Source organism: Leptinotarsa decemlineata, unplaced genomic scaffold (genome assembly GCF_025532065.1).
Source record: "Leptinotarsa decemlineata unplaced genomic scaffold, Ldec_3_MD MMD2_tig00000133_RagTag_RagTag, whole genome shotgun sequence".
Taxonomy (NCBI): Eukaryota; Metazoa; Arthropoda; class Insecta; order Coleoptera; family Chrysomelidae; genus Leptinotarsa; species Leptinotarsa decemlineata.
The window spans coordinates 966,228-992,620 of record NW_027412542.1 but is presented as its reverse complement, the minus strand read 5'-3'; the positions used below and the strand labels follow the sequence as shown (position 1 = coordinate 992,620).

Genomic DNA, 26,393 nt, shown 5'->3' with positions numbered 1-26,393 from the left:
AAGATCTATCGAACCTCGGATAGTTCATGAATTAGAGAATCACAGAGACATACACGGCAATTTATCTTTGAAAGAAAATGTATTACATTTTCAACAGAATGGGGAACCTTATTATTTTGTAGTTCCAGTTATTCAATGGTTAGATAATAATTATGCTGATCAATGTATTGGAAGAAGAGATTCTACTGAATGGCCTCTCACATCCCTGGATCTATCTCCTCTAGATTTTTTCCTCTGGGCCACTTACTTAAAATAGGTTGTTTTAAAGACGACGCAATCTGATTCAATAAAGCCACTGAAGGAAAGAATAATCCAAGAATGCTGAGCTATTTTCAGAGAAACATTTGCCAATGTTTCGGAATGACTTTCGGAAATGAAAATTGCGAAAGTTATAAACAATTTAGTGAAAAATAAAAAATGGGTCCAGTTTTTTGGAAATATCTCAAAAACTAATTGGAATTTTCAAAATCGAAAAAAAAAAATTCGAAAAGAGGAAGAAATTTCCTATCGAAAAGTCCTGACTACCGGAACTGTAGGACCAATATTTATAATTTTCCCGGAGCTCTGAAATAGAGCTCTAAATCGTGTGTTTAGCCGCGTGTAGGCCGTGCGTGTTTAGGTTAATTTTACAAAAAAAAATTTATAGCATATAAAATATATAAATTGAGGAATGAAAAAATTCAGTCATATACTCAAAAGATAAATTAACAGTAATCTGTCGGTAAAAAATTTTTAATGCAATTATTAGATTTATTATGCTATTGTTAATTAACAATTTTTTATCACTCGATTATCATTATTGCAAGTGTGATATTTTTCAAACTAAAAGTGTGGAATTTTTTTCCTTCCATAGAGTTATGATTATAACGGTTAGGAATTGATTTACTTCCAAAATATTGAAAAATTATTATTTTTCAGTTATTTATTAACCATTTACTGCATTTTTGAATTAAAAAGTTTATTAAATAATCGAAGAACAATTTTTTTTGATTATTATTATTAGTATATTTTTTTTTCAAATCAGAAGCTACATAAAAATATTTTTTTTATTTCATCACTTATTGTTTAAAACTTTGTTATAAATTCGATAAAAATGGAGTGAATAAAAAAATGCATGGTTTTTTTCATTCATCAATTGCAACTGGAACAAAAATGAAATGAAAACATTCATTTGTTTATAACAAATTGTTTATTCAATACACAATGGAGAATTTTAAAAATTAAATTGTTTTTGTTCCGAATTAAAAACAAGATGAATAATTATTTTAAAAAATTGGTTTCTTAATATTATTAATTGGTGGTAAAAAAATTGTTACTCAACAAATGCGTTTTTTTGCATTGTAAAAATTTCTTCAAGAGACAATTGAAAAAAATCATGATTTTTATCAAAAATTAAGATCCAAAAAAAATTCAATCATGTTATAAACAATGCATTTGTTTATAATAAATTTTTAAACAATGAGTGATGAAAATTTTAAAGAAATATGTTCATCTAACTTCTGATTTGTTGATGATCGAGCGATAGAAAATTGTTAATTAACAATAGCGTAATAAATCGAATAACTGCAATAAACATTTTTTACCGACAGATTATTGTTCATTTATCATTTGAGTATATGCCTGAATTCTTTCATTCCTTAATTTATATATTTTAAATGCTGAAATTTTTTTTAGTAAAAATGGCCCAAACAGGCACGGCTCACGCGCGGCCAGACAGCCGATTTCGAGCTCATTTTCAGGGCTTCGGGAAAATTATATATATTGGTCCTACAGTTCCGGGAGTTGAAACTTTTTTATAGGAAATTTCTTCCTATTTTCGAATTTTCGATTTTGAAAATCTCAATTAGTTTTAGAAATATTTTCAAAAAATTAAATCCATTCTTTATTATTCTCTAAATTGTTTATAACTTTTGCTATTTTCATTTTCGGAAGTCGTCCGTTTTCAAAAACTTTCTAGACGCTATTCCGAATCGAATGACACCTCAACCATAATTTTCGGAGACTGCTGAAGAAAGTTCGGAAAAAAGCACTTCTTGATCAGATTAGTCAAGTTCAAACATAGCTTAACAATCTTTCAACAGCTACAGATTGGGGATGAGAAAAAACAGAGACTCTGTTTTTGCCCATGAAAACACCATAATCATTGGCAGGTTTAGAATTACTGAAACTAGTTCATTGTAGTTGCATAGTAGGTATCTAACTGCAGTAAAACTTAAAGCAGTAGAAAAACAGTGATGAGTGCATCCGATGTTGTTGGGATGATGACAATTTCAACTTCGAGTACGGCATGATTGTTGATCAACAAAATACTAACCATCCAGTATATCGAAAACTGATTCAGGCATTCTACGTATCAAACTCAGATACTAACTCTGACGGTTAAGAATGAGTTAATAATAAATTGTTTTGGTAATAAATGATAAAATTAATTATGAAAAATGTTTCTGTCAATTTGTAGAGAAATGTCAATTATGATTTTCAAAATAGAAAACATTCTCCGAATAATCATTTGAACATTCGAGATATATAAAAAAACGTTCATAAACAATTAAAAATCGTATTTTTTTCTGAATATCATATTATGAAGATAAAAATTTTTTGAATTCCCATACGGTCATACACAATTTATAAACAAATTGCGCTAAAACAGTTTGTTCAACTTACCGAATGTCTTTATTTGATACAGAAACAGGATATAATGATAAATATATAGAAAAATTAAAACAATATGTTATGTTACTAAAAAAAATCATAATGAACAAAATATAATGTTTTTGAACTTTTATAATGTGATCTTGTGGAGCACATTGATAAAAAGAGATTCACGTTCATTACAAGACCAAACACGACTATGATACGATATTTCATCATGGAATCCTAGTGCCTATCTTCCGGCTCCATCATCAGATCAGCTCCAGAGTACCTACCATATTGTCATCAAAATCACATAAAACTGCCAATTTTCATAACGCTACGATCTTTAAAAGATGGTTAAATTAGTTTTCTTAGATTTGACTACATAGTTACATACATACATACAGGTCGACCTAATAAAAGCGTATTAAAAACGAAAAACTCTAGAAAAAATTAAAAAATATTTAGGTCAGTCCTTAAAGAAATATTGAAAAATGCATGACTCGAAAAATCGTATACCATACACGGAAATGAATCTTGACAGGTCTTGATGCCTTCTAGATGGCTATCCTGTGTAGTGTGTATCAGCCAAATGGAATAAATATGACACTGAGTAAATATGACTGTGCTCAACAAAACACTCAGGCACGTCCAATTTTCAACAACCAAATTTTTCAATGCTCAATAACTCAGTTAACGGGAACAACAACTCGACCACGAACTCGGGCTTTGCAACCGTTACCACATCGCCTCTGATAATGTATACCGCAGTAGTAGACGAAACGTCAGGCATAAAAACCTGCAAACCACGCAAACGCTGAAAACAGATTTTACACTGTCATCTACGGCCGTGAATATTTACATTCTTTGGTAATTCATATTATTTATCCTATCGTCTGTCATTTTGGCGTCTTCAACTAGTTTGAATACTTTGAATTCTTGCTGTTTTCTAATGGAAATATACAATGAACTTTTTGTAATTAAAGTTGAACTTTCAATAATCACACCATGCATGTGTCGGTTTCACTTCTCCTATCATTATATTCGGCTCGCTTAAATATCATACAGTGTTAAAATGGAAATATGCCAACCAAGACAAAAATTATCGAATGATATTGAAAATTTCGTTATGGAATAAACTTTTCATGATCAGTCAATATCACTTGGTACCTATGTAAAAATGAAATACATACCGGCTACCTGAAATCCATACGCAATTTGTCGTTGGCACAACGCTTGTTGAAAAACAGATGTGAAGAAATTAAAACCCACTTGCTGCCTACATTTAATGCGGTAAATATTGGCAACGTTGTAAGGATTCCCAATAATCTATTTCATGTATGAAAATATACTTATTGGACTCCCTATTATCAATCAGATGTCTGATGATGGTGTATACTGAGGAGTTCTTATGAATGTTTGACGGACGGACGCTCTACTATCGAATCAATAGTGAACTCAATTTTTTTATGGTGGTAAAAATGTCATGCCAGCCTACAGAAATCAGTTTTCTAGTACTTACCATGAAATATATTCGGTAAATTCTTCAAATTATGATGGACGCCCTATCAGCGCATTCAATGTATGGATGCCATATTGATATCGGGATGTATATATATATATATATATATATATATATATATATATATATATATATATATGAAATCTGAATATATATATATATATATATATATATATATATATATATATATATATATAATATATGAGAACCTCTGTAGATACAGTGTCCTTCAGTTGTCTGATAATAAAATTGATACTACTCAATTTTCCTACCAGAGTTCTCCATATCAGTTTCTCATCAATTGTTACACCCAGAAATTTTATGTTTGATACTTGCTCAATTGACCTATGATTTACTTTAACAAGAGGGCTTGCGTCACAGCTGACATTTTTTTGTTGAAAAACCATGAAGAATGTTTTGGAAGCATTTAAAATCAATCCATTATTCAGGCACATTTGAAAGAATTCCTCAGCGCATAAATTACTCAGATGAATGATTTGGTCCAGATAATCTTGTGATATCATATGATTTGTATCGTCGGCATAAATTATGGTTTTTTTGCGGGGAACCACATGATAAAATCATGTCATTAATAAATATGATAAAAAGCAGTGGACCAAGGATTGAACCTTGTGGTACACCCATAGAAACATTGGTTGAATTTGATTTGAATGAATTCATCATGACAATCTGACTTCTATTTTGTAAATAGGAAGTGTAAATTCGCTACTCCACAAACTCCAATACGGTTTAATTTTTGAAATAGAAGCTCATGATTTACAGTATCGAATGTTCTACTGAGATCAAAATATAGTGCAATAGGATATTCCTTAGTATTCAAGTTAGAATAAATCATATACATAGTTCGTTCACAGCTGATTAATTAATCAATAATTTATTATTTTTCAAGAAATTTCCTAGACGGAAATTGAAGCAATAATCGATTATTTTTGCTAGTTGAGTTTGTAAGCATACATTCCTGTAGTTGATGTCTTCCCTGTAACCTTTCGTCTTATATATCGGTACTGACTTTGAAACTTTCAATTTGTCAGGATATTTTCCTGTACTGAATGATTCATTGATTATGTGACACAAAGAATAACATACTGTGTCACTAACAGCTCTCAAGCACTTACCATTTATCTCATCAATTTCAGCGGCTTCTTTAGAACACACTTTATGTATTGTCTCTTTTATCTCGAGTGGAGTTGTTGGAGTCATGAAGAAAGTAATGCTTAAGAAATGTTCTAATTTTACCTTATCGAAATTGGGGTCAATCTTCCAAAGAAAGGAAGAAAGCAATTAATTTAAGGATAAACTCTTTAAAAAGATCATGAAAAGTAGTAAATTTCACACAAACTGGAAGAAAAAGCCCTCTCGAAACAACTACTTTCATATAAATATTGAATTACACGAAAGAAAAAATACTTTTGAAAAAAATACTTTTATATGAATATCGAATTATACAAAAAACAATTTTTCTTATTCAGTTCAACGTGTATTTATAATCCATTATGTAAGTCACTTATATATGAATCTCTTTACTTTTGTTTTAATCAATTCAACTGACATGTACAGTGTTTTAAAACATGTATGACTAGTTACCACTCACAAAATATATGAAATTCAAAGAAATTAGAACACGAAGTTCATCAATTGTATAGTAGACATTTCATCTCATATGGGTTATATTGTAGTATTCGAAAAAGGAACTAAAAACTATATTACTTAAAAATAATTGAGTTGATCCAAAAAAAGCTTAAATACGATTGGAAATACCACAAAGTAAATATTTTCTTGAAATCTTTTTCTGGTGTACATTTCATTTTGATGACGAAGAATTTCACAATCGCTGTCAAAATTAAAAACTGAACAATCAAAACACACATGCACGTTAGAATTGAACAAAATCCAATATATTACAAAAAAGCACGACCTACTATTTTTCTTCTCCGTAGGTTATCTGAAAGGCACATTGTATTAGCGCTTTCTGGGTTAATGGAACTTTGTTATTATTGCGAACAATGTTATCAACAAGCAAACACACTCGTAGAAATACTACATTGATTTATACCAAAATATCGCTGTGAGAAGGGGTTGTAGTCGAAATGATTTCTGTGAGACCTAGATGACTTCGTCGGATTGCTTCGGTTGCACCGGCTGTCGTATATTTTGCGTTTAGAATCTACGAGAAATTGTGGAATTAAAACTTTTTTCAAATTTGAATAACACTACATCGATTTATTGATTCTTTGTAATTTCCCTAGAAATGCAGATGCCCATGGATAAAAATATTGTTTTCTTGTAAACACGTAAAAAACCGATTTACTGGAATTTATGAAATCCCAATCGAATGAGTTGAAAGGTAAAAAAACTTATTGTAGAATATGTTTTTTTTTTAAGGACAAAACACAAGCACTACAGGAAATTCCTTAAGGCACTCTCAGAGCGGTGCCTGTGCGAAAGTAGCGATTCACATTGGATTTGAATCGCTGGAGATCAAATTCATTTGGAAAAACGTTGTCAGGAAGTTTATTCCACATAAACGCAGTTCTCCACATGAAATAGTTCCTAAACAGTGAAGTTCGTGGTGTACTGAGTTGAACCTCCAAACGATGAGCAGCCACAGTCCGTCGCATATTTCTGATATGTACCGCTCTTGGTGGAATCAAATGTGCCAAGTCACTTGAACACTTCTCTTGAAAGTATCTATAGAAGAGAGACACATTTCTAACCTTTCTTCGATTTTCCAGACTATCACGGATGCAAGTGATGTTCGCGTCTTCAATCAGGCGAATGGCTCTTTTCTGGATGGAATCCAGCAACTTCAGGGTATATTTGGGTGTAGAGCTCCATACATGAGAACAATACTCCAGAAGGTATGATGTGAGTTTTATAAAGCATCAAAAGTTGCTGAGGTGTGTACAGTTTTCTAGTTCGGAACAGTGTTTCAAGCTTCTGAGAAGCAACCTTCGCAATTCCAGCGACATGATTGTGCCAAGACATATTGATGTCCATTTCAACCCCCAGCTGATCTGTAATGCCAAACTTTGCGCAGCTTAGATTGTTCCCCAACATTTGTCGGTAATTCACTCAACCCTGAAATGAGTTTGTGGTTAAAAGATCCCAATGGAGACCTTACGGTGACTGTGTAAATTTCTAGATTGGTTGTTAGGTATAGATCCAGAAGACTAGCATATTCTCCATCATTCTCCATTTGAGCCATTCGATTTTGTGGACATTGACCGAATATGGAAATTTCGGCATTGGGATGATTGATTTGCAGAAAGTCAATGGTGTTTGCAAGTGAATAGAATAGTGCCCTTTATTGTGTATTGCTAGGTGGTCGATAAACGTAGCATACGAATTTTGTGATCTTCTGTGATATTATTTTGAACCACATAACATCAAAGTTTCGGGGTTGCAGCATTTCCTCTCGTTGACAGGAAAGATCGCTTCTGATAAAAAGAGATATTCCAAAGTTTCGTCTGAATCGAGAGTGGAAATCATAGCCGGGATATAGAAAATTGACGGGGTTTGTTGAAGCAATGACTTTGGTTTCTACGAGTGTACGAAGAATATGAGGACTATTTGATTGCAGATGTTGGTGCATTGAGTTTATATTTTTGAGTTCAGTCCTCTGATCTTGCAGAAATCGATTTTGAAGTTGCTAGTGGGCCTCTTAGCCACTACAGTTACCATGCTATTTCCCTGTGTGGACTGATGTTAGAAAGACCCTGCTGACTGTCAGAAATAGTGGTTTTCGAAAAACTTCTGCAGGATGATGCCCTTGAATCAGCCCCCACCCGGAAATCCGATTGGGGAGCTATTTTACCTCCGGAGTATTTTGACCTTAGGGTAGCGCCATTATGCATTTTTCCTTATTTTCCCACCCTTGAAACCGGAAACAGCGGCACAGCAACGAAACGTTAGCTCCAAAGCAACCTCACGCTGCCCAAGCCGTTGCGATGGTATCTCACTGGGTGATGCCGGGTGGGCAGCACCAGCACATACCATCTTCAAGAATAGTTGTAGAAAAAGGTAAACTTCTTTCAAATTGTCAATACTGTCAAACGAAAAATTGCCTTCCCATAGATGGTGTCTTCATAAGGAGAGATGTACATACTTACACAGCTGGTTAACAAAAAAACATATTTCCACAGATTTTTTTTACTTATACAGTCCAACAATGCATTCATGTTTCAGCTTAGTACCACTGAGTAGACCACCTATCAGTGCTGTCTGATGTTGGAATACGTAATATTCGATTCCCATGAATTTAACGAAATATTTTTCCAGGTCTCAATTTAATTATCAAACAAATATCCAAAGAATGATATTTTCAATTGTTACATCAGCAATAAATTTAGTATGTTCGTGTGAATGTTCAAAAAACTCAACTGATTTGAAATCTAAGAGAAAATATAAATTAAGAAGTATTGAAAGTACTAGGGCTGAAACATTGGAATGAGTTTGAAAATAATTTCATTAAAGTATGACAACAATCAAACAATGTAATGATTACTGATATGACATTCAGCTATTCAAGTTTCTAATCACTCTCATTTTGTTATCAAGTAATGATTTTCTGTTGTCATTCTTATTTCTTGATGAAGACTATATATAAATGGATAAATATTTCAAAACGAAAAGCCACTTCAATTACTAAGTTTGACGTTTGAGAACATATTACTCAAGGCATACTTGCGAGAGAAGATATTCAAAACACAACTTTGAAATTATAAATTTGCTTGTGTTGATCTCATTCTCCTCTAATCCTGATAGACGAAATTACAGAATTCTGATAAGTCATTTTCGTCCTTTCGAAGATACCAAAGAAATAAAATTAAATATTCAATTTTGCTATTTTCTCTTATCTTGGTGAATTTTCTGAGCAAAGTTCATACAAGAACTTTGTATGAGCTTCAAATTGAAAAAGACAAATCCATTTACAGCCAAAGCTTAATTGAATATTGGGAAAAATTGAATTTTAATAAACATTGCATTGCATTATATAAAATTTCATAGTTGAGGGTAACCCAAATCTGTGGAAAAGTTCTACAAATATATTCTAATAGTCTTTCGAAAGCACTACATTTCAATAGGCAACTTTGCCGCAATTTAACAAGATCCCCATGCAGAGAGAGGAGTTTGAATACTTCTGTATTATACTATTACATGATACTTTTTTCTTATGTCCTCGAAAATAAGAAACTTTCAAGTTCAAAGCATATTTCTATTTTTTATATGTCGTACATTAGATACAATTTGCTGGCACGAGTCCTTTTTCAGTGTATGATATCTGTCCATTTTTCAGATATATTGAATAGATTATGCCAAAAAGTATTCTGCCTTTGCTTGAATTTTTGTAATGGATCAGTTTCCCCATTTTTGTACAAAACTCCTTACCTTTGGAGTCAAGATTTATCCTTACCATCATTTGCTTGCAATCAAATATGATAAATATGATAAAAATATATGAACTTACCATCTGATAATACTTCATAAGCTTCAGAAATTTCTTTGAACCTTTTAGTTGCGTCATCCATATTATCAGGATTTTTATCTGGATGCCATTTCAATGCCAATTTTCGATACCTGAAATCAAATATAATTAGTGAATTTTTTCCACCGACAGGTAAGCTTTAAAAATAACAATCAGAAATAAAGATAATTTCATTTGAGAAGATCGGGAGGGAGGCAAAGACTGAGATCAAATATTTTCCTGATTGACTTGGCCGTTACTTGAAGATCCATAGTAATTTCACAAACTATACCGGAATAGATTTGATCTGCACAAACTTTATTTTCAAAATATCACATGTTTCGCTACCACATTTACTTTTTCTACAACACTACAATAAAATATGTCGTATTGAATAAGAAAAATAATAATAATAAATAAAAAAGTGCTACAAGAGGTTAGAGAGCTTCGAAAAGAAAACAGTTATCTGAAACAAATAACAACACAATTGGATGATAGGGTTAATTATCTGAAGTGTAAAGAATATGCCTGTAACCTGGAAATCCATGGGACACAGGCAGAATCTAATTCTATGAAAGTAATGAAGGAAATCGCTAATGACTTATTAGAATGTTAACTAAAAAACGAAGATATAACAGGGTGTTACATAAAGAAAACAAGAAAAGGAAACATACTTCTTGCAAATTTTTCACACTGTGAAATAAAACGTTAAGTCCTAGCAAATAGAAAGAAACGCAGCCTTGATTCTGCAATTTTAAAAACGAACAAGAATAATACCGAAGCAAAAATCAAAATATTCATTAATGAACAGTTGACAACTCGCAACAGAAAACTGTTCAATATGGCATACAAGTATGAGAGAGAGAGAAGGAGTACAAGTTTTTATGGACCAAAGATGGAAAAGTTCTCATTAGAAAGGATGAGAATGCACCAGTAATTTGCATAAATAGTGAGGATGATATATGTAAACTCAATTAAAATGGCAGAAATACTCAAACCAAGGACTAGTTTTTATAATAACATTAAGGAATATGTAAACAATAATGGGGACAATAAAAACTTTACTGTTTTGTATCTGAACACAGGGTCAATAAAAAATAAAATGGAAGAGCTAGAAATACTGATCAACAATTCTGTTCATCCTGATACTGTGATTATAAGTGAATCCTGGCTAAAACCAGCTGATGAAAAATTTTATAATATACCAGGATATTAAGCTATATTTGTTAGCAGAGACAAACGATGAGGAGGAGTTGAAATCTTGATTAGAGACAACTACAGAGAAATACCTAGACAAGAAGATAATTGCTCAATATTATTCATTCATATAGAGAAAGTAAACTTAATTCTGTGTGGGATATACCGACCAACAGATTATAATCTTGAAATGTTTATCAATTCTCTGGAAGAAAAACTGGAACTCATAAATAATGGAAACAAAAAATGCTATACAATGAGAGATCTAAATATTGACTTTTTAACAAATAATGTTCAAAAGGAAAACTTAGATACAATGCTTGAAGCGAATGGTTTGAAAAAATTGAACAGCACAATACCAGCAAGAGTGACCGCGACAAAGACCCACCGTTAAAAATTCTAAACATATAAAAATGTTATATATGTGAAATATAACAGAAACATTAATGACAATATTCTTATGAGATATCTTCTAAAAAGAATTCATCTGTTGAATAAAAACATCTTGTAACAAGTAATTTTTTGAGTTGCTTTCTGAAAGTCAATAACGAAGAACAGTTTTTCAATTCATTTGGTAATTTATTAAATGCACGTAAGCCATCATTAGCCGTAGAGCAGACATGTACTCTACTTTTACAAAATCGGTATATGGAAGTGATTTTGAGAACGAGTATTTACTTGATGTATATCAGAATTCTTCACAAAACTATCTCTATTCTTGAAAATATAGAAACACAATTCAAAAATGAATATTTTTGATGTATATTCTTATATAAAGATGGAATTGTTAAGATTTCATTTTTGCTGAAAAAACTTTCACAGCTCTTGGTACTAGGCACATTCATGATGCAGTTGATAATTTTTTTTGTGCAATGATAACTTCTTTAGACGTGGTTGATATCCCCAGAAACAAACACCATCGCGCATACGACTCTCCACTTGCCCGTAATATACCATCAGCAACTGAGATATATTTCAACATTTGTTATTGCAATTCAATTCAATAAAGCATATTTTAAATTTTCGAAACTTCATCATATGTAATAATTTTTAAAAATTAATAATCCCAGCCAAGCATTAAAATATAGTTCTCATATTGATTCATTTACATTGTACTGACATTTATTTAATGACATAAATGCGAGCGGAGCCTCGGGTAAAAGCTAGTACTTTATAAAAATATATACGAGTATTTAAAGATGTATACTTTAATGTTTTCATTAATAATAATAATAATATAGTAACATTTATTTGGTAAGTAGGATTAATTCCTAATATACAATAACAAAATTATAACTAACAATTAATTGATTAATATTCCAAAGATCATGATTTATCACCTTATTAGTAATACCTTCAGTTACATTTGTTATAAATTTGATGCAATAGATCAGTTTAAAACCTTTTTAAAGTTGAAGCTGATTTAATTGAATGAGGCGATTTGTTGTATGTATCAAAACCTTTGACATATACTGAGTTCATACTGATTTTGGTATTAGTTCTATGTATATGTATGTCAAGATGATGTCTAGTGTAATATTTGTGAATATCATAATTAAAACAAATATATTTTTTAAGACATGTTCCAGTTAAATCATTAACAATTTTATGCACAAATATCATTGTCTGGTATAAAAGTCTCTGGGATACCGAAAGCCAATTTAGGGTTATTAACATTGTAATTATGGGAGTATATCGGTTTCCTCTCAATATAATTCTCATTCCTCTATTTGTAGTTTTTGTAGGTACAAATTGAAAGAGTATAAAATCGAAGCACAATAATCAAAGTGTGGTTGTATAATTGTTTTATAGACTAATATCTTTGTGTTTAAAGACAGATGCTTTGAAATTCTAGAGTAAAAATATAGTTTTTTCGAATTTTTTTTATGTATGCATTGAAAAAGAATTGAAATTGCAGTCCAGTTGAAACCCTAAGTATTTTACAGTATTATTCACTTTTATATTTTCATCATTAATAGAAATATTTATCTGGTTCATATTGATTTTTTTATATTTGTCTATTATTAATTTGTAGGTATAATTCTTTATAAACATTTGCTGACAATTTTATAGGTAGAAATCAAGTGTAGAATTAGTTAGTTGAAATAACTAAATGTGTAAAGAGTATGTTTCTTCAAAGTAATAATGAATAACTTTATCGCACAGGATATTAATTACATCAGTGTACAAAATAGAATTGTGACAAAAAAATGATTCAAAACATCTTAGATGAATTAAGTTCAATGAGTTGAAACCAAAAACAGATGTATTGTGTTTACTCATGGGCAGATTATGTTCTCATAATCAAAACAATTCAGATGACTGATTGTTAAGTGTTAAGTTATTCGTCATTATATGTTTATAAAAATAATAATATATATGATTCTGAAGTTCGAATATTTATTTGAAGGTGGTTGACAATATTTGATCCACATGAGAATTTCTGTATAGTGAAATTTATTATTCATGTAAATTGGTTCAATTTTCATTCATGCATGTTTGATATGCTTAGATACTCAGATCCATAAAGTATTCTTCGATCAATATTGTTTCATTCAGGAATAAATGTTGTTTATTTATGTAGATAGGTTAGAGTTAAATTTAGAACTGGTCTGTCGGGCTCATGTGCTATGTTGAACTCAATGTCGCCCTTTTTAACTTATTGCCTTGCTAAATTCATATGAGAGATACAATAAAGACAAATTCGATATTCCGAGATATTTGTAAGACATTTGACAAACCAAAAGCAACTTTGTTTGACTAAGTCAAAGTTCTCATCGATTTTCTAAAAATATAAATGGCAAATATAATCATTATTCTACGTTAAACAATCGCTTGAGCACATTACAAAAAAATACAAATATTAACAAAAATATGAACAAAAATATAAATGTGAATCAGCATTTCAGTGAAAACTGTGTAAATATTAATCATTTCTGTTAAAAAAAATATGTTTTTCCATTAACCAGCTGTCGCACCCCTGCGAACGACAACCCACAGAAGTCGAAACTTGTGCGAGCTAAGAATTAACGAGTTCTTACCTTTTAACGTGTGATTCCTAACACGGGTTGGACGATAGCAAGTGAAAATTGATCGTTCTGCCTGCGGCTTGAACCACCGAACAACACAGCAGTCAATTCGAGTGAGTGAACAAAACACCCACGTCGAACCGCCTGGCTACCGACCGAAAGAAAATTAGGTGAATTTTCGTTTTTCTCCAAAAATATTTATTCATCCATCAATTTCTATTATGCCCTTCAAAGTAGTCTCGCTCAGATATAATACACTTGTACCAGCGTTTTTACCAATCCTCGAAGCAATTATGATATGCATTCTTTGGTATGTCCTTGAACTCTCTCAGCGATTCGGTTTTCATCTCCTCAATCGTCGCAAAACGCCGTCCTTTCATGGGTCTCTTCAAACATAGTCGCAGGGGGCCAAATCTGGTGAATACGGTGGTTACTGTGTTGCGAGCTTGAAGTGTTTTTCCACAATAGCGGACGTTTTCTTCGTATTGATTCTCGCAGGCGGCGCATAACTTAAAGATAATACTTATTATTGACCATACGACCGTGTGGCAAGAACTCCAGATGCACTGTGCCACGTTAATTGAGCAAAACCTTGACATTTGATTGAACTTGGCTTGCTTTTTTTGTCTTGGTTCTTCTGGGATTTTCCATTAGAACGATTGGACTTTGGTTTCGATGTCATAACCATATACCCATGATTCGTCACCAGTTATGACCTTTTAAGCAAATCTACATTCTACAGTCTATTTATATTTATCCCCTTGTGACAACCAGGGTTTTAATTTTCTTGATATTTAGTGTAAATTGATTGCAGTGGGGGAACTGAGAAATTCTTATCAAGAAACCCAAATCTTGGTGTAATAAACTTTTCAGCAAGTTGTATTATATTTTCTTGGAATAATCAAGTTAACATTGATTATTAAATTCAACACTTGAGATGAAATTCTTGAAAAAATACCGATAGTGAATTAATCACAAAAAAAATGAAGCATTTAACAATTTAAATCTTCTATTCATTTATTTTATAACAAAAACTTCAATATCTTATTTTTCGAAAAACAAATTAAGGCATAAGTTCATCAATTCGTATAATAAAAGTATAACTGATTATCGGCTGTAAATGGAAGATATTTGAGAAAAACTATTATTGGGGATCATTATTCATGCAATGAAACTCTAAAATAATAATTTGTAGTTTTTTGTCTGTTCATCTGTGCTTTTGAGCGTAAATAAATGGCTTAACCAATTCTGATACGGTTTTCGCTAATGTATCATGGTAAGTGTCACTCAACCTATATTTACTTTTCCTGAAACGATGAAAATCTGGGGAACCCAAAAACTGAAGTCCACATGAATGAAGTTGTTAGCAATAACTAGTATGAACCATTTTTCATAAAATATGAACAGCTTGCATTCAATTTACCTCTGAAGTAGAAGAAAAGAGACAACTTCCTTTCCTAAATCTAATTATCAAAAGAAATCCATGTAGCACACACACTAACAAAGCAAGAACCTATATAATAAATACATCACCTAGCAGTCAAAATGTAGGTTTCTGCTTAGCAAAAAAACTGCTTTGGATCAGAAATAAAAAATATTACCAGAGAAAAAAAGGCAACGGAGCAACCACAAAACATGAAAGTGGGAGAATATTCCGAAGTCAAAACATACACACACCTACAAACGGCAAAGAACAATTTCATCATTATCACCAAGGCTAATCGATAGAAGTCATCTTGAAAATCGAGATGTATACAAGAACAGCATTGCATGTGATGCTACAACTAATTATACATCCGACAGATTATCAAAAGCATATCTACCAGATCCCAAGCATAATCATAGCACAACTTACAAACAAACTAGGAAATCTAAACCTTGAAGTATGTGAAAGTTGCACTGGCAAGGAAGACTGACAGGCATATTTTATTTGCACAAGTAATATATGTTTAGACATACATTAGTGTTACAGGTGAAAACTTCCCAAAAGCTTCGCTTGAGCGTGAGCACTACTTTCCTTTATAAGCCTGGTACTTGCAGCCAGTAAGTGAAGCATATTATGTACACATTCGTTTCTGCTTGTTTTTTCTATTGAAGAAAGTTTTTGTGTGAGGTAGTTTAGTTGGCGATCACATCAAAGTATCAGTTTACTACAACATAAACTGTTTTTTTTTCTCGTGATTTTTGATAGTAGTTCCAGCCATCATGATTTTGAGAACTAAATTTCCTTGTAAAGGAGAGTTTTCAATATATATTCCAAAAATTTCGAAATCGCTAATTGGGAAAAATAATAACCATTAATCAAGGAATCATAGTTTGTTGAAAGTCATTTATTGTGCATAATTTAAAACACAGTAGAATTCTGGCAGATCAAAACTAATTTAAGAAAAATGCATTCATGGAAGTAGCTTATAAACTATGAGGATTATAAAAAACTGAATATAAATAAGAACAAAAAAAAAGAATAGTGTATACAAAATTCAACCAAAATAGTTTTCAGTTAGTAATTTCAAATCTAATTTTGAATAGTAATCAATTTATCCTGATGGAATTATAATACATGATAGAATTCCTGAAGAAATAAAAAAACTAAAACTGCTCCAAAATTTAAAAATCAACTGAAGAATTATTCAATAAATTAAATAAAAAATTATTTTTCATATAGCCAGAATGATCTGAATATTTTTATATTATATCTGAATAATTTCACACTTGACTGTTTATTCATATTATTATTTTACTTCGTGTTTTCTTGTTCAATATTTCATTATTTTGTTGGATTTGTATCTTTACTTAATTTAGTTAATTCCTATTCATAAACATTAAATGTTTCTTGGGATAATAAAGACAATACAATATTACTAATAATATAAACTTAGCTTCCACTCATATCAGACAAATATGGGAAGTGTCTGATGAGTTCATATTAAGTGAAAATTATGCTAAAATTTAATGACTTCTCAATAGTAAATAATAATGAAGTATTTAATAGAGACTGAAAAACATGTCTCTGAAGTGGCAAAAAATAAAACGGATGACTACTTCGGAAAATATTCAAATATAACTAGGATTCATAAAACTGATTCAAATGGTATTTTCATTACCTCACAGAATTCAATAATATAAACATTTCAATATTAAAAAAAATGTGGTTTTGTGAAAAACAAATAAGTACTGGCATCATTTATTTTGATTTACTTTTGGAAACCTTCATCTGAATAATCGAATAAGTTCACACAATTTGGTGTTCTTCGTATAATGTGAATATTGATTCGCTTGAAAGTGTTCAAAACAAGTTTTTGAGGTACTCTACATATAAACTGGGATATCACATTGGTGAATATAACCATAAAATTATTGGACATTCTTAATTTGAAGACTCTGGCTCGTAGAAGATTGGAATCAGATCAATTCCCCTTATACGAGTAATAACAAAGAGAATAAGAATGACAGAAATCCACAAATACTTTTTTACCATACCAACTATGGCCAGAATAAGTCTATAATTTTGAGACTTGTAAACACATACAATGTATCCTCTGTCCAACCTAGCAACAGTTCTCCAAAACATTATCATCTATAGTGCAAGTAATCTCCCAGGCAAGGCTGCTTGTACATATTTTTTTTATAATATGCGGCTGGGTATAGGAATACTTTGATAGGTGGAATGTAGGGACACAAACTAGCAGTTTCTTCGGCCGTAACTGTACATAACATTTAAAAAATTTCAAACTTCAAAATACCATAGATGTAAATACCACAGACATTAAAACGTAACTGACCACTCCGACACTGTAACAATGAATTCCTCCAGTCGATTGCAGTTGAATCTAATTAGCCAGCGTAAGCAGGCTTGTTAATTTCACCCAATAGATACAAATGTGCGTGGTGATCATGCTTTGATCACACATCTATTATTATTTAGGTTGCTTTTTTGTTGGATGGATATAGTTTAGATTTAGAACTTTTCAATTCTCCTTTGGAATCATTTAAAAAGACCAAATAGATTGTAATTGATTGGTTTATTTTTGCCTTTCTTTTTTTTAATATTTCCTCCTTACATCTACCTGATAGTTATATATTATGGTTACAATACTTACATATGTTTGTATTTGTTAATTATTTTGTAAAAAATAGGCAATGCTGTAAATATATAAATAAATGAATTTATATTAAAAAAGCTCAGTTACTGAGTTACAGGAGGCCATGTTCTAGAAATATTCAAGTAATATTTGTCTTGAAGAAGTTCAATAGCAGAACTCAAAAAACATGTAAAAGAATCCTAAAAAGCTTATTATTTGTAATTAAATTTTCATTTTTTATAAATGGCAGCTATACCGAGTGAGTTAGATTCAAATTGATGCACGGGTATCTCAAAAATGGTAAATGTTACAGAGACGAATAAAAGGCGGCAAAGTTGACTCTCACCAATTTTGAGATCCCTTGCATCGACTCAAATTCCACTCACCCCTGTATAACAGCAGATATAAAACAATACTCTCTGTTGGGAAAGTCATGACAAAAATTACTAAAGCATAAAAATGGATAACTGGTGTCAAGGAAACTTATTATGAATAAAAAAAATCAATAGTCCTACTTGCAGAATTGGAAATTCTGGTGAAAAATAAGTAGAAGAACTGCGGGGAACCCAAACCAAGTTGCGATCATCAAAAGATGAAGAAGGACTTTGTGATTTAAGGAAACTCGGAAAGAGTACTACTTTGTGGGAAAAGTATTTACATAAAATTACTAAGCACAAACTGAAGTTTCTACACACATATTGTAATCAGCTCAAGGGAGCATTTCATGAAATTATAAACTAATACCAATAATAGATAAACAAGAATTGTAGAGTCTGCATCATGGTTTCACATATATCTGTTCAGTAACAGAAAATAAATGAGCAACTTTCATGAGAAAATAAATTATGAATAGTTCAAATTACTGAAAATCAAGTAAATTTTCTTCAAAAAACCATTACATTATACAGTTTAACTTCATTTTTATTTTTGAAGCGAAAACCTTTCGTAAAAAGTGGGGTTTCCAGTTCAATATTTTAGGATATCATCATGACAACTCTTTGAAAATTTTCATATTGAACAAAACTCAACAAAAAGACCGCCTTATTAGAAACATTCACCATCAAGATTTGAAAGCAATCATTTATACTCACGCTTTTTTAATTTCAGCTGTAGTTGCAGTTTTGGGCACGTCAAGGACTCTGTAATAGTCCATTTTGGTGCCACCTGATGGATCTTTATAACCCAGCTTTGAAGAAGAGCCCTGCGAAAATAAAAATATTAAAATACTGATGTATATAGGAAGAATTTTGTGTTCTTGAGCTTGCACTTTGTTGATGACAGATCAGTAAATATTTGTCTACTGATGATTGACTTCAATTGCTGTCATCAATAAATTATCATTTAGTGACACAGGTTGAGAACTTGTTGGAATATTGAACGATGAGGGTATGCAACAATACTTCTTCAATTAAATGTGACATGAGACATTTCAATAGAAATTTCTAAAGATAAAATTTACACAGCAATACGAAATCTAAAACAGCATATAGTTTTCAAATAACTGACTCAACAGGTGCCAAATGGATGTATTAAATCAATCTAATTATGTGAATTTCCTTCATTAACAATAGGTTGGGTATCATTTAAATTGAATTCATGTTGAGCAAATGTGTCCCTGAAACCACAATAAACTAATATAAATCAATTAAATATTGATCAAGCTGGTGCCTTACTACTAAATGATTCACAGGTCTAACAATAAATAACAACATACCCACCTAGTTCATGAACTGTAGTTTTTGCTCAGTTTTATATTGGTAAATCATTTTGGAATCATAAATCAGAACTGTTTTTGCAAACGAAATTTTAAAAATCTAATTCAACATTTTTTATAAATGCATTCAAGCAAAATTTTATATATTAGAACATAAAATAAAAATCTCACGCCCACTTACGAGTACCCACTTTCCAACGTTATTTTAATATTAGGTGTAGGTAGAAAAAAACATAGTATACTGTAGCCAGTTTTCAACGGGAGTTCAGGAACGAACCCACTATATCAATTCAAGGTCGGGTCATTGATTTTCATGAACCTAGTGAAATATACAAAGCCTGAAGAGTAAATTTCATTTTAGAAAGCTTCACATAAGAACGTACCTATATTTTATCTATGAGTATGGATCAAAACATGTGTTTAATTGATATTGGAATTTAAATTGCCCACTTGTAATTTTGAAAGATACCGTCCAGATTTGAAGTTTGAGAAACGATGGAACAAATAGCACTCAATTGCAACTTCAACTCACCTGTAATGGAATGAAAGTTATCCGAAAAAAAACGTTACGCTACTGGTGGAGTTACAACACAATAATATTTTTCAATTGTCAATGTTTCCATTCATAGCACTGCCATAACATTATCATATAATGAGTGATTCCAAACGGAAGCACAAATCACTAAAATCCAAAATCAGTATATCACAAAAGTTTTAAATGTTATTGTTCACAAGATATAATAACTGTCCCTACTCTCACCACCTACCTAGCATAAGTCATAAATTCACTGAACTCCTGTTAGCTACACGACAAAAAAACACCAACTAGGAAAATAATTCCGTAAACATGTCAAAAAACATTCACAGAACACAAATATCCTGTTAAACAGGAATATCTTCTTCTTCTGCTTAATTATGGTCCCAGCTTCCAGATGGCGCTATTATGACCAGTGCTCTTTTTATTATATATTTTTTATTTAAATTTCTTATTAACTTTTACTCATCGACGAACATATACATATATATAAAATTATCATCTTCTCCATAAAAGATTATTGGTTGCAATCCTACTCTCACGTAGACATCCGGTCCACTCCGGCCTCCAACCGGCGTGAATGGAAATAGGTATTATATAATTATTCCACTTTAGCACTCTCACGTGGGATCCGGTCCACCCGGCCTCAAACCGCCGTGAATGGGAGCACTTTTTATTTAAAAACACTTAAGCAATGTTTATTAACACTTTTTTAATTTATGCTTGCACGTTATAAAACGGCAAACAGGAATATCGACACCAAAAATGTATTTATGCCGCAGAATAACTGAGTACTGACAGATTTCATAAACTTTAAGTTCTGTGCTTTATGTGCATATAGGAACGAAAGCGTAGAAGGCCACAAAAATGTATATTATTTCTTTACACTTCACACTAACAAGTGTTGATAAAGTTACGATTTACGATTATAATAACTCATTGAACTTTAGTAGTACAAAGTCCAGTTTTATGATTGTAAATATGATCAGCGTCTTTAGTCATCAAATTCCTTGCGAATACGCTTTATACTTGATATAATAGATGTCAGGACGTTACATTCATTGCAAATTTATTTGGTAAATAATTTTTAATGAAACAAAAATTAACCTGTGAACAAAGCCAATCTAACAGAAGTTAGATTCAACTAATGCAACTGGAACTTCAAAAACATATCACGTATTTAAATTTATATATTTTTTGCTAGATGAGGGTACATGTGCCAGATTGTAGAGTGCAAAGTTGAGATGTGATGAGACTGCGTTGTTCTCATTTACACTTACAACTGTGATTTTGAAAATTCACAGTTGTAACAGTAAATTTACACTTATAAGTGTAAATTCAAAAACAACTGTGGACGTCACATATTGTTTGTGGTAGAGTTTTTCCAGCACTATTATGTGATGTACATAATCAAAAGTTTTTACTAAAATCACAGAATACCACTGCCTATGCCTCCCCTGAAATAATAGTGCTATAAATTTGCTGCAGAAAAAAATTATTGATCAGCAGTGCTTTTTCCTTCCTGGAAGGATTTGTCAAGTTTGAGGACAACTTGGATCACGCGGTTAATACAGTCAGACAGTTATGTTAGATAGCGTTTTAGGGAAGTCCGTTCATATTTTGACTCATTATATATATTTTATCGACCTTCTTTGGGTATTTTCACCTTCCACATTTTGAAAAATATGAAAATTGTAATGGGAAACTTCAAATAATTTTCACAAAAAAAAATCAAAGTAGTTTTCACAATTGTGGAGGAATTTCAGAAACAAAGAGATAATAAGCAGAGAAAAACTGTTATTATATTTAGATTTGATCCAGAAGGAGGCAAATATTAGTCTCCGAAACTTATTAACGTTTCGGAGGCTAATATGAAAGGTGTAATTCATGAAAATACACCTTTCATTACGTAACGGCCGAATCAATCAGAAAATTAACTATAACATTTTTCCTCTTGAAAAATACTATGAATTTACGCAAGAACTTTTCGGGGAGAACTGAAAAGTTTTCTATTTCTACATGTGTAGGTATCAAGTTTTCTATAATTTTCATGTTTTTCAGATTGTGGAAGGTGAAAATACCCAAAGAAGGTCAATAAAAACTCTGACTTCCTCCACGAAAAATTACTTTCGTTCAATATTAGATATATTATCTGATGATAGAGTAGTAACCGAATATTTAATTTTCCATGACACAAAATATAAAGTTTTATCATTATAAATTAAACCTTAGCAAAAATAAATAACTTTGAGTAACATGTTACAGACAATACAGAGTGAACTATGATTAGACAATGAAGTTATATAACAATCAGTCAGAAAAATATTCAAATGGGCATATGAAAAACCTCAACATAAAAATGACATTAATTTCAAATGGCATCTGCCATCTGAAGCAGTGAATCATCGGGAGCGCAGAACAAAATATTGCTCTGAAATATGAAGTACATATTAGTATATTAGATATTCTGTGTCTAGAGGAAGAGAAGCCAGATATTCAGTGTGTGGCATTTTGGTTGCATAAATTCGATACTGTGCTAATTACGGAAATTTCAATGTGATAAATTTTGCGGAACCGAACTATTTTATTTCAACAATAACAGGGATCGGTCTATTGGTCGTCCCTTTCAAGTCCATTGACAAGTATCTTATGGACTTCCATTTTGTATCAGGGATATTCCGACCTGATTTCAATTACTCATCTATGGAATCTGAAGATTCTAGTCATTGGAAGGTTTAAAAATAATGAGAGCTACATTGATAATAAATGAAATAGGCACTTTTCACAAGTGTTAGAAATCCCATGATAAGCGACCACTCAATAGATGTATATATTCGTTTTCATATTTATTACAGTTTTTATGTGGTAGGGTAGAGGAATCAGGAAGTTGAGTCATAGGCACGACAAAAGGAGAGAAAGTTGTTCATTCTATCGATACCATTTGTAACGTACGGAAGTGAAATATATATTTTTGGGAAGTGAATTGTGTTTCAATTGTTAGTTTTCGAACAACTCAGAAGTGGGGTTAAACATCGCGTACACGTTTTTTGCATCATCGAGTAAATTTGTTAAGTGTGTGATCATGCTGAAAAACAAACGGAAACGAAGCTTCAAATCTAGAGAAAATCGCCAAAGAAGTCGTGGAGGAAAAACTGCAAAATAATCATCCCGAGGCTCCAGAAAGTCGAGACATTCGAGGGGATTCAAAAGAATAAGACTATCTGAAAAACAATTGGTTGAATTCGGGGTGAATACTGCACATCATTATTTACGTGAAAGGAATACCAGTAACGTCCTAGCAAAAGTAATACCAGATTTTGACCCTAGCAAGGAAAATATTTCCGAGTGATTAACTATTATTGAAGAGCATGCTGAGTGCTACGGGTGGGATGAAAATAGTATTGAATTTCAAGCCCTTAATAAACTGAAAGTTATTGCTGAAAGTTGGTACCATGATTTCATTAAAGATGAAATTGGATTGGCAAAATTTTCATGGTCAAAATGGAAGAAATTACTTAATGGGATATTTCAAGCTGATCGAAATACGTACGTTTTGTTTATGGACATAGCTTACCATAAACCTCATTACGGAGAATCTCTCTATTCTTTCTATTTTGATCACCTTGCAAAAATAAATAAACTCAAGGCAGCCTTTTCAGAAACAGACAAAATTTTTCTTATTTTGGGTGCAATTGGCAATGAAACAATAATCTCCTCAGTGAAAGCTATCGGTATCAATAAATTAAATTTATTGGCTAATTATTTGAAAGATCGAACGCACGATGGTGCAAGTACTAGCGAGTCTATTTTAAATTATGAAACAAATTCTCGCAGTTCCACCGTAACTAAATTCCAAAGTAAATCGCAAAATAAATCTCAAACGAAGACAAAATATGAGTGTCATATTTGTGGTAAAATTGGGCACTGAAAAGGGGATACGTCACTATCATACGGCTATAGTTATGCCTAAAGCTAATGGTCAGGTGGAGCGTTTTAATAAAACCATACTTGATGCGGTGGCGGCAAGTGGAGCAAATATCGAGTCCGATAAGTGGGATAGAAATATCGATAGAATTCAACTTGGTATTAATAGTACAGTGAACAAAACTATCAGAAGCACACCAGCCGAAGTCTTTTTCGGTATCAAATTAAATGCAACAGGTGACCGTTATGTGAATCATATGTCACAGAGACACCAGCAATTGATGTGACAAAACTGAGAGAAGAAGTTAGAAAAAGACTAGAAGACAATAGAAAGAAACAAGATGAATACTGTAACAAAAAACGTATGAGATCACCTGACTATCAACTGGGTGATAAAGTACTTGTAAAAGTAATGAATTTCGAAAGTGGTGGATGTAGTAAGAAGCTAAGAGAAAAAATCAAAGGGCCATTCACGGTGCAAGAAGTTATAGGAAATGATAGGTACAAAATCAAGGATGATCTTGGATCAGAGAGATGTAAAACAGGCAAACGTTACGAAGGCGTCATAGCAGCAGAACATATGAAGCCGTTTATAGTTTCTAAAACACGGTTGCCCAACAGCACAGTCCTGTAGAAACGGTTATCCATCATTATTTTCTAAAACACTCGCTCTTACAAGAGGAGTTCCGTAGAAATTTGTGATGGTGAATGATGACAAAATTTCTAAAGCACTCGCTCTTACAAGAGGAGTTCCGTAGAAACGGTCATCAAGAAATAGGGAACACACATTTATAAAACAATGTGCATGTGCTTAGTGTACATGAACAGTCCGGTAGAAATGTTCATCATAATTTTTTAAAACACTCGCTCTTACAAGAGGAGTTCCGTAGAAAGTTGTTATGGTGGGTGATGACAAATTTCTAAAACACTGCTGTTTATGATAACAGTCCTGTAGAAATTGTTATTACTTATGCGTGACATTCATATTTCTGAAACATTGGAAAACTTATCCAATCCTGCAGAAATCGAGGAGAATAAATTTATATGGCTGCAATTTTAAACCGTTGATTTTGTTACAGATTGAACACCTTGAGGACAAGGAAGATGCAGGATGGCCGAATGTTAGAAATCCCATGATAAGCGACCACTCAATAGATGTATATATTCGTTTTCATATCTATTATAGTTTTTATGTGGTAGAGGAATCAGGGAGTTGAGTCATAGGCACGACAAAAGGAGAGAAAGTTATTCATTCTATCGATACCATTTGTAACGTACGGAAGTGAAATATATATTTTTGGCAAGTGAATTGTGTTTCAATTAGTAGTTTTCCACCACAAGATTACAAATCATGAAATTATAAATTAACAAAAATTAATTGGCGCTCCGGGGCGACTTCATTGATTCCGGTGGCGAATTTGCTTTTTCAGCTGCAGGAAAACCCAGAAAAACCTGCAGCACCACATCATCTGAAGATTTTGATTTGCCAATGTCCTCTTTATTTCATAAAACAAAATGTAGGATGTCTCCAGAGGCTCCAATAAATTTAAAACATCGCCAGAACACTTCGTGACACGACTATCGTTAAACTTAAACCAGTCTGTTTAGTCTTTGACCAATAATGACCTGATTCAACGCCAGAACCACAGTGAACAATGACTGCATGAAGATTATAATAGTGGTATGCTAGATTGAAGTGTTCATCTATTTCGAACTTTCGTAAGAGTTTGGTGCATCCGTCAGAGGTTGAGTCATGTTTGAAGAACATCAGTGTCATTATTAGATTGACCGGTGCCTCATCTATACTTGTTTTTTTATATTAATTAGTCTGTTAGTTTGGCACATTTTTGGCTTGGCGTTTGGCAATACAGTTGATCATCACCCGTTAAAAGTTCCATTTTCAGATGATTCGACAATTAAGGGAATTGTTCCCCGCCTAATGAAACTGGGCTGGGAACAATTTTTTTTGTTATATTTTTTGGCTTTAAAAATTTTAATTCACATTTTCCAGTATTATTCATGAGATATTTTCGTTTTTTTACATAAAAATATTTCATTCAGATTTTTGAGAACCTTCATTGATGTTTTTCAATAATTTTTGCAAAATATATTAGAAAAGTTAGATTTGAATATCTATTACTTTATATTTATTATATTTGTAAAAGTGTTCAATTGAATTTTGGGTTATAAAATAAAATTGTTTCTATCGAATTATCTTTTTTGAATATTGAAAAAGTAATTTTTCATGTAAGGATGTATTTTTTGTTAAGA

The 26,393-nt window shown here is 31.8% G+C and overlaps 2 protein-coding genes across 5 annotated transcripts in view; one reads left to right on the top strand and one right to left on the bottom strand.

Moving 5' to 3' along the window:
• mrj (DnaJ heat shock protein family (Hsp40) member B6 mrj) overlaps positions 1-20,553 on the bottom strand; it is a 35,526-nt gene extending 14,973 nt beyond the window's left edge. The window contains exons 1-5 of one of the 4 annotated variants that reach the window (XM_023173892.2): positions 20,431-20,553; positions 20,196-20,345; positions 19,041-19,150; positions 9,645-9,754; positions 6,231-6,341 (exon numbers count right to left, since the gene is read on the bottom strand). In XM_023173892.2, coding sequence (XP_023029660.1) covers positions 6,231-6,341; positions 9,645-9,754; positions 19,041-19,102 — 283 coding nt within the window. In that variant the 5' untranslated portion in view covers positions 19,103-19,150; positions 20,196-20,345; positions 20,431-20,553. The other 3 variants (XM_023173894.2, XM_023173895.2, XM_023173897.2) reach the window with 3 other exon arrangements.
• A 3,538-nt stretch (positions 20,554-24,091) lies between these two features.
• On the top strand, positions 24,092-24,756 carry LOC141481231 (uncharacterized). Its single transcript, XM_074172435.1, has 2 exons — positions 24,092-24,338; positions 24,389-24,756. The coding sequence occupies exons 1-2, from the start codon at positions 24,092-24,094 to the stop codon at positions 24,754-24,756; spliced, it is 615 nt and encodes a 204-aa protein (XP_074028536.1).
• The last annotated feature ends 1,637 nt before the right edge of the window (positions 24,757-26,393 follow it).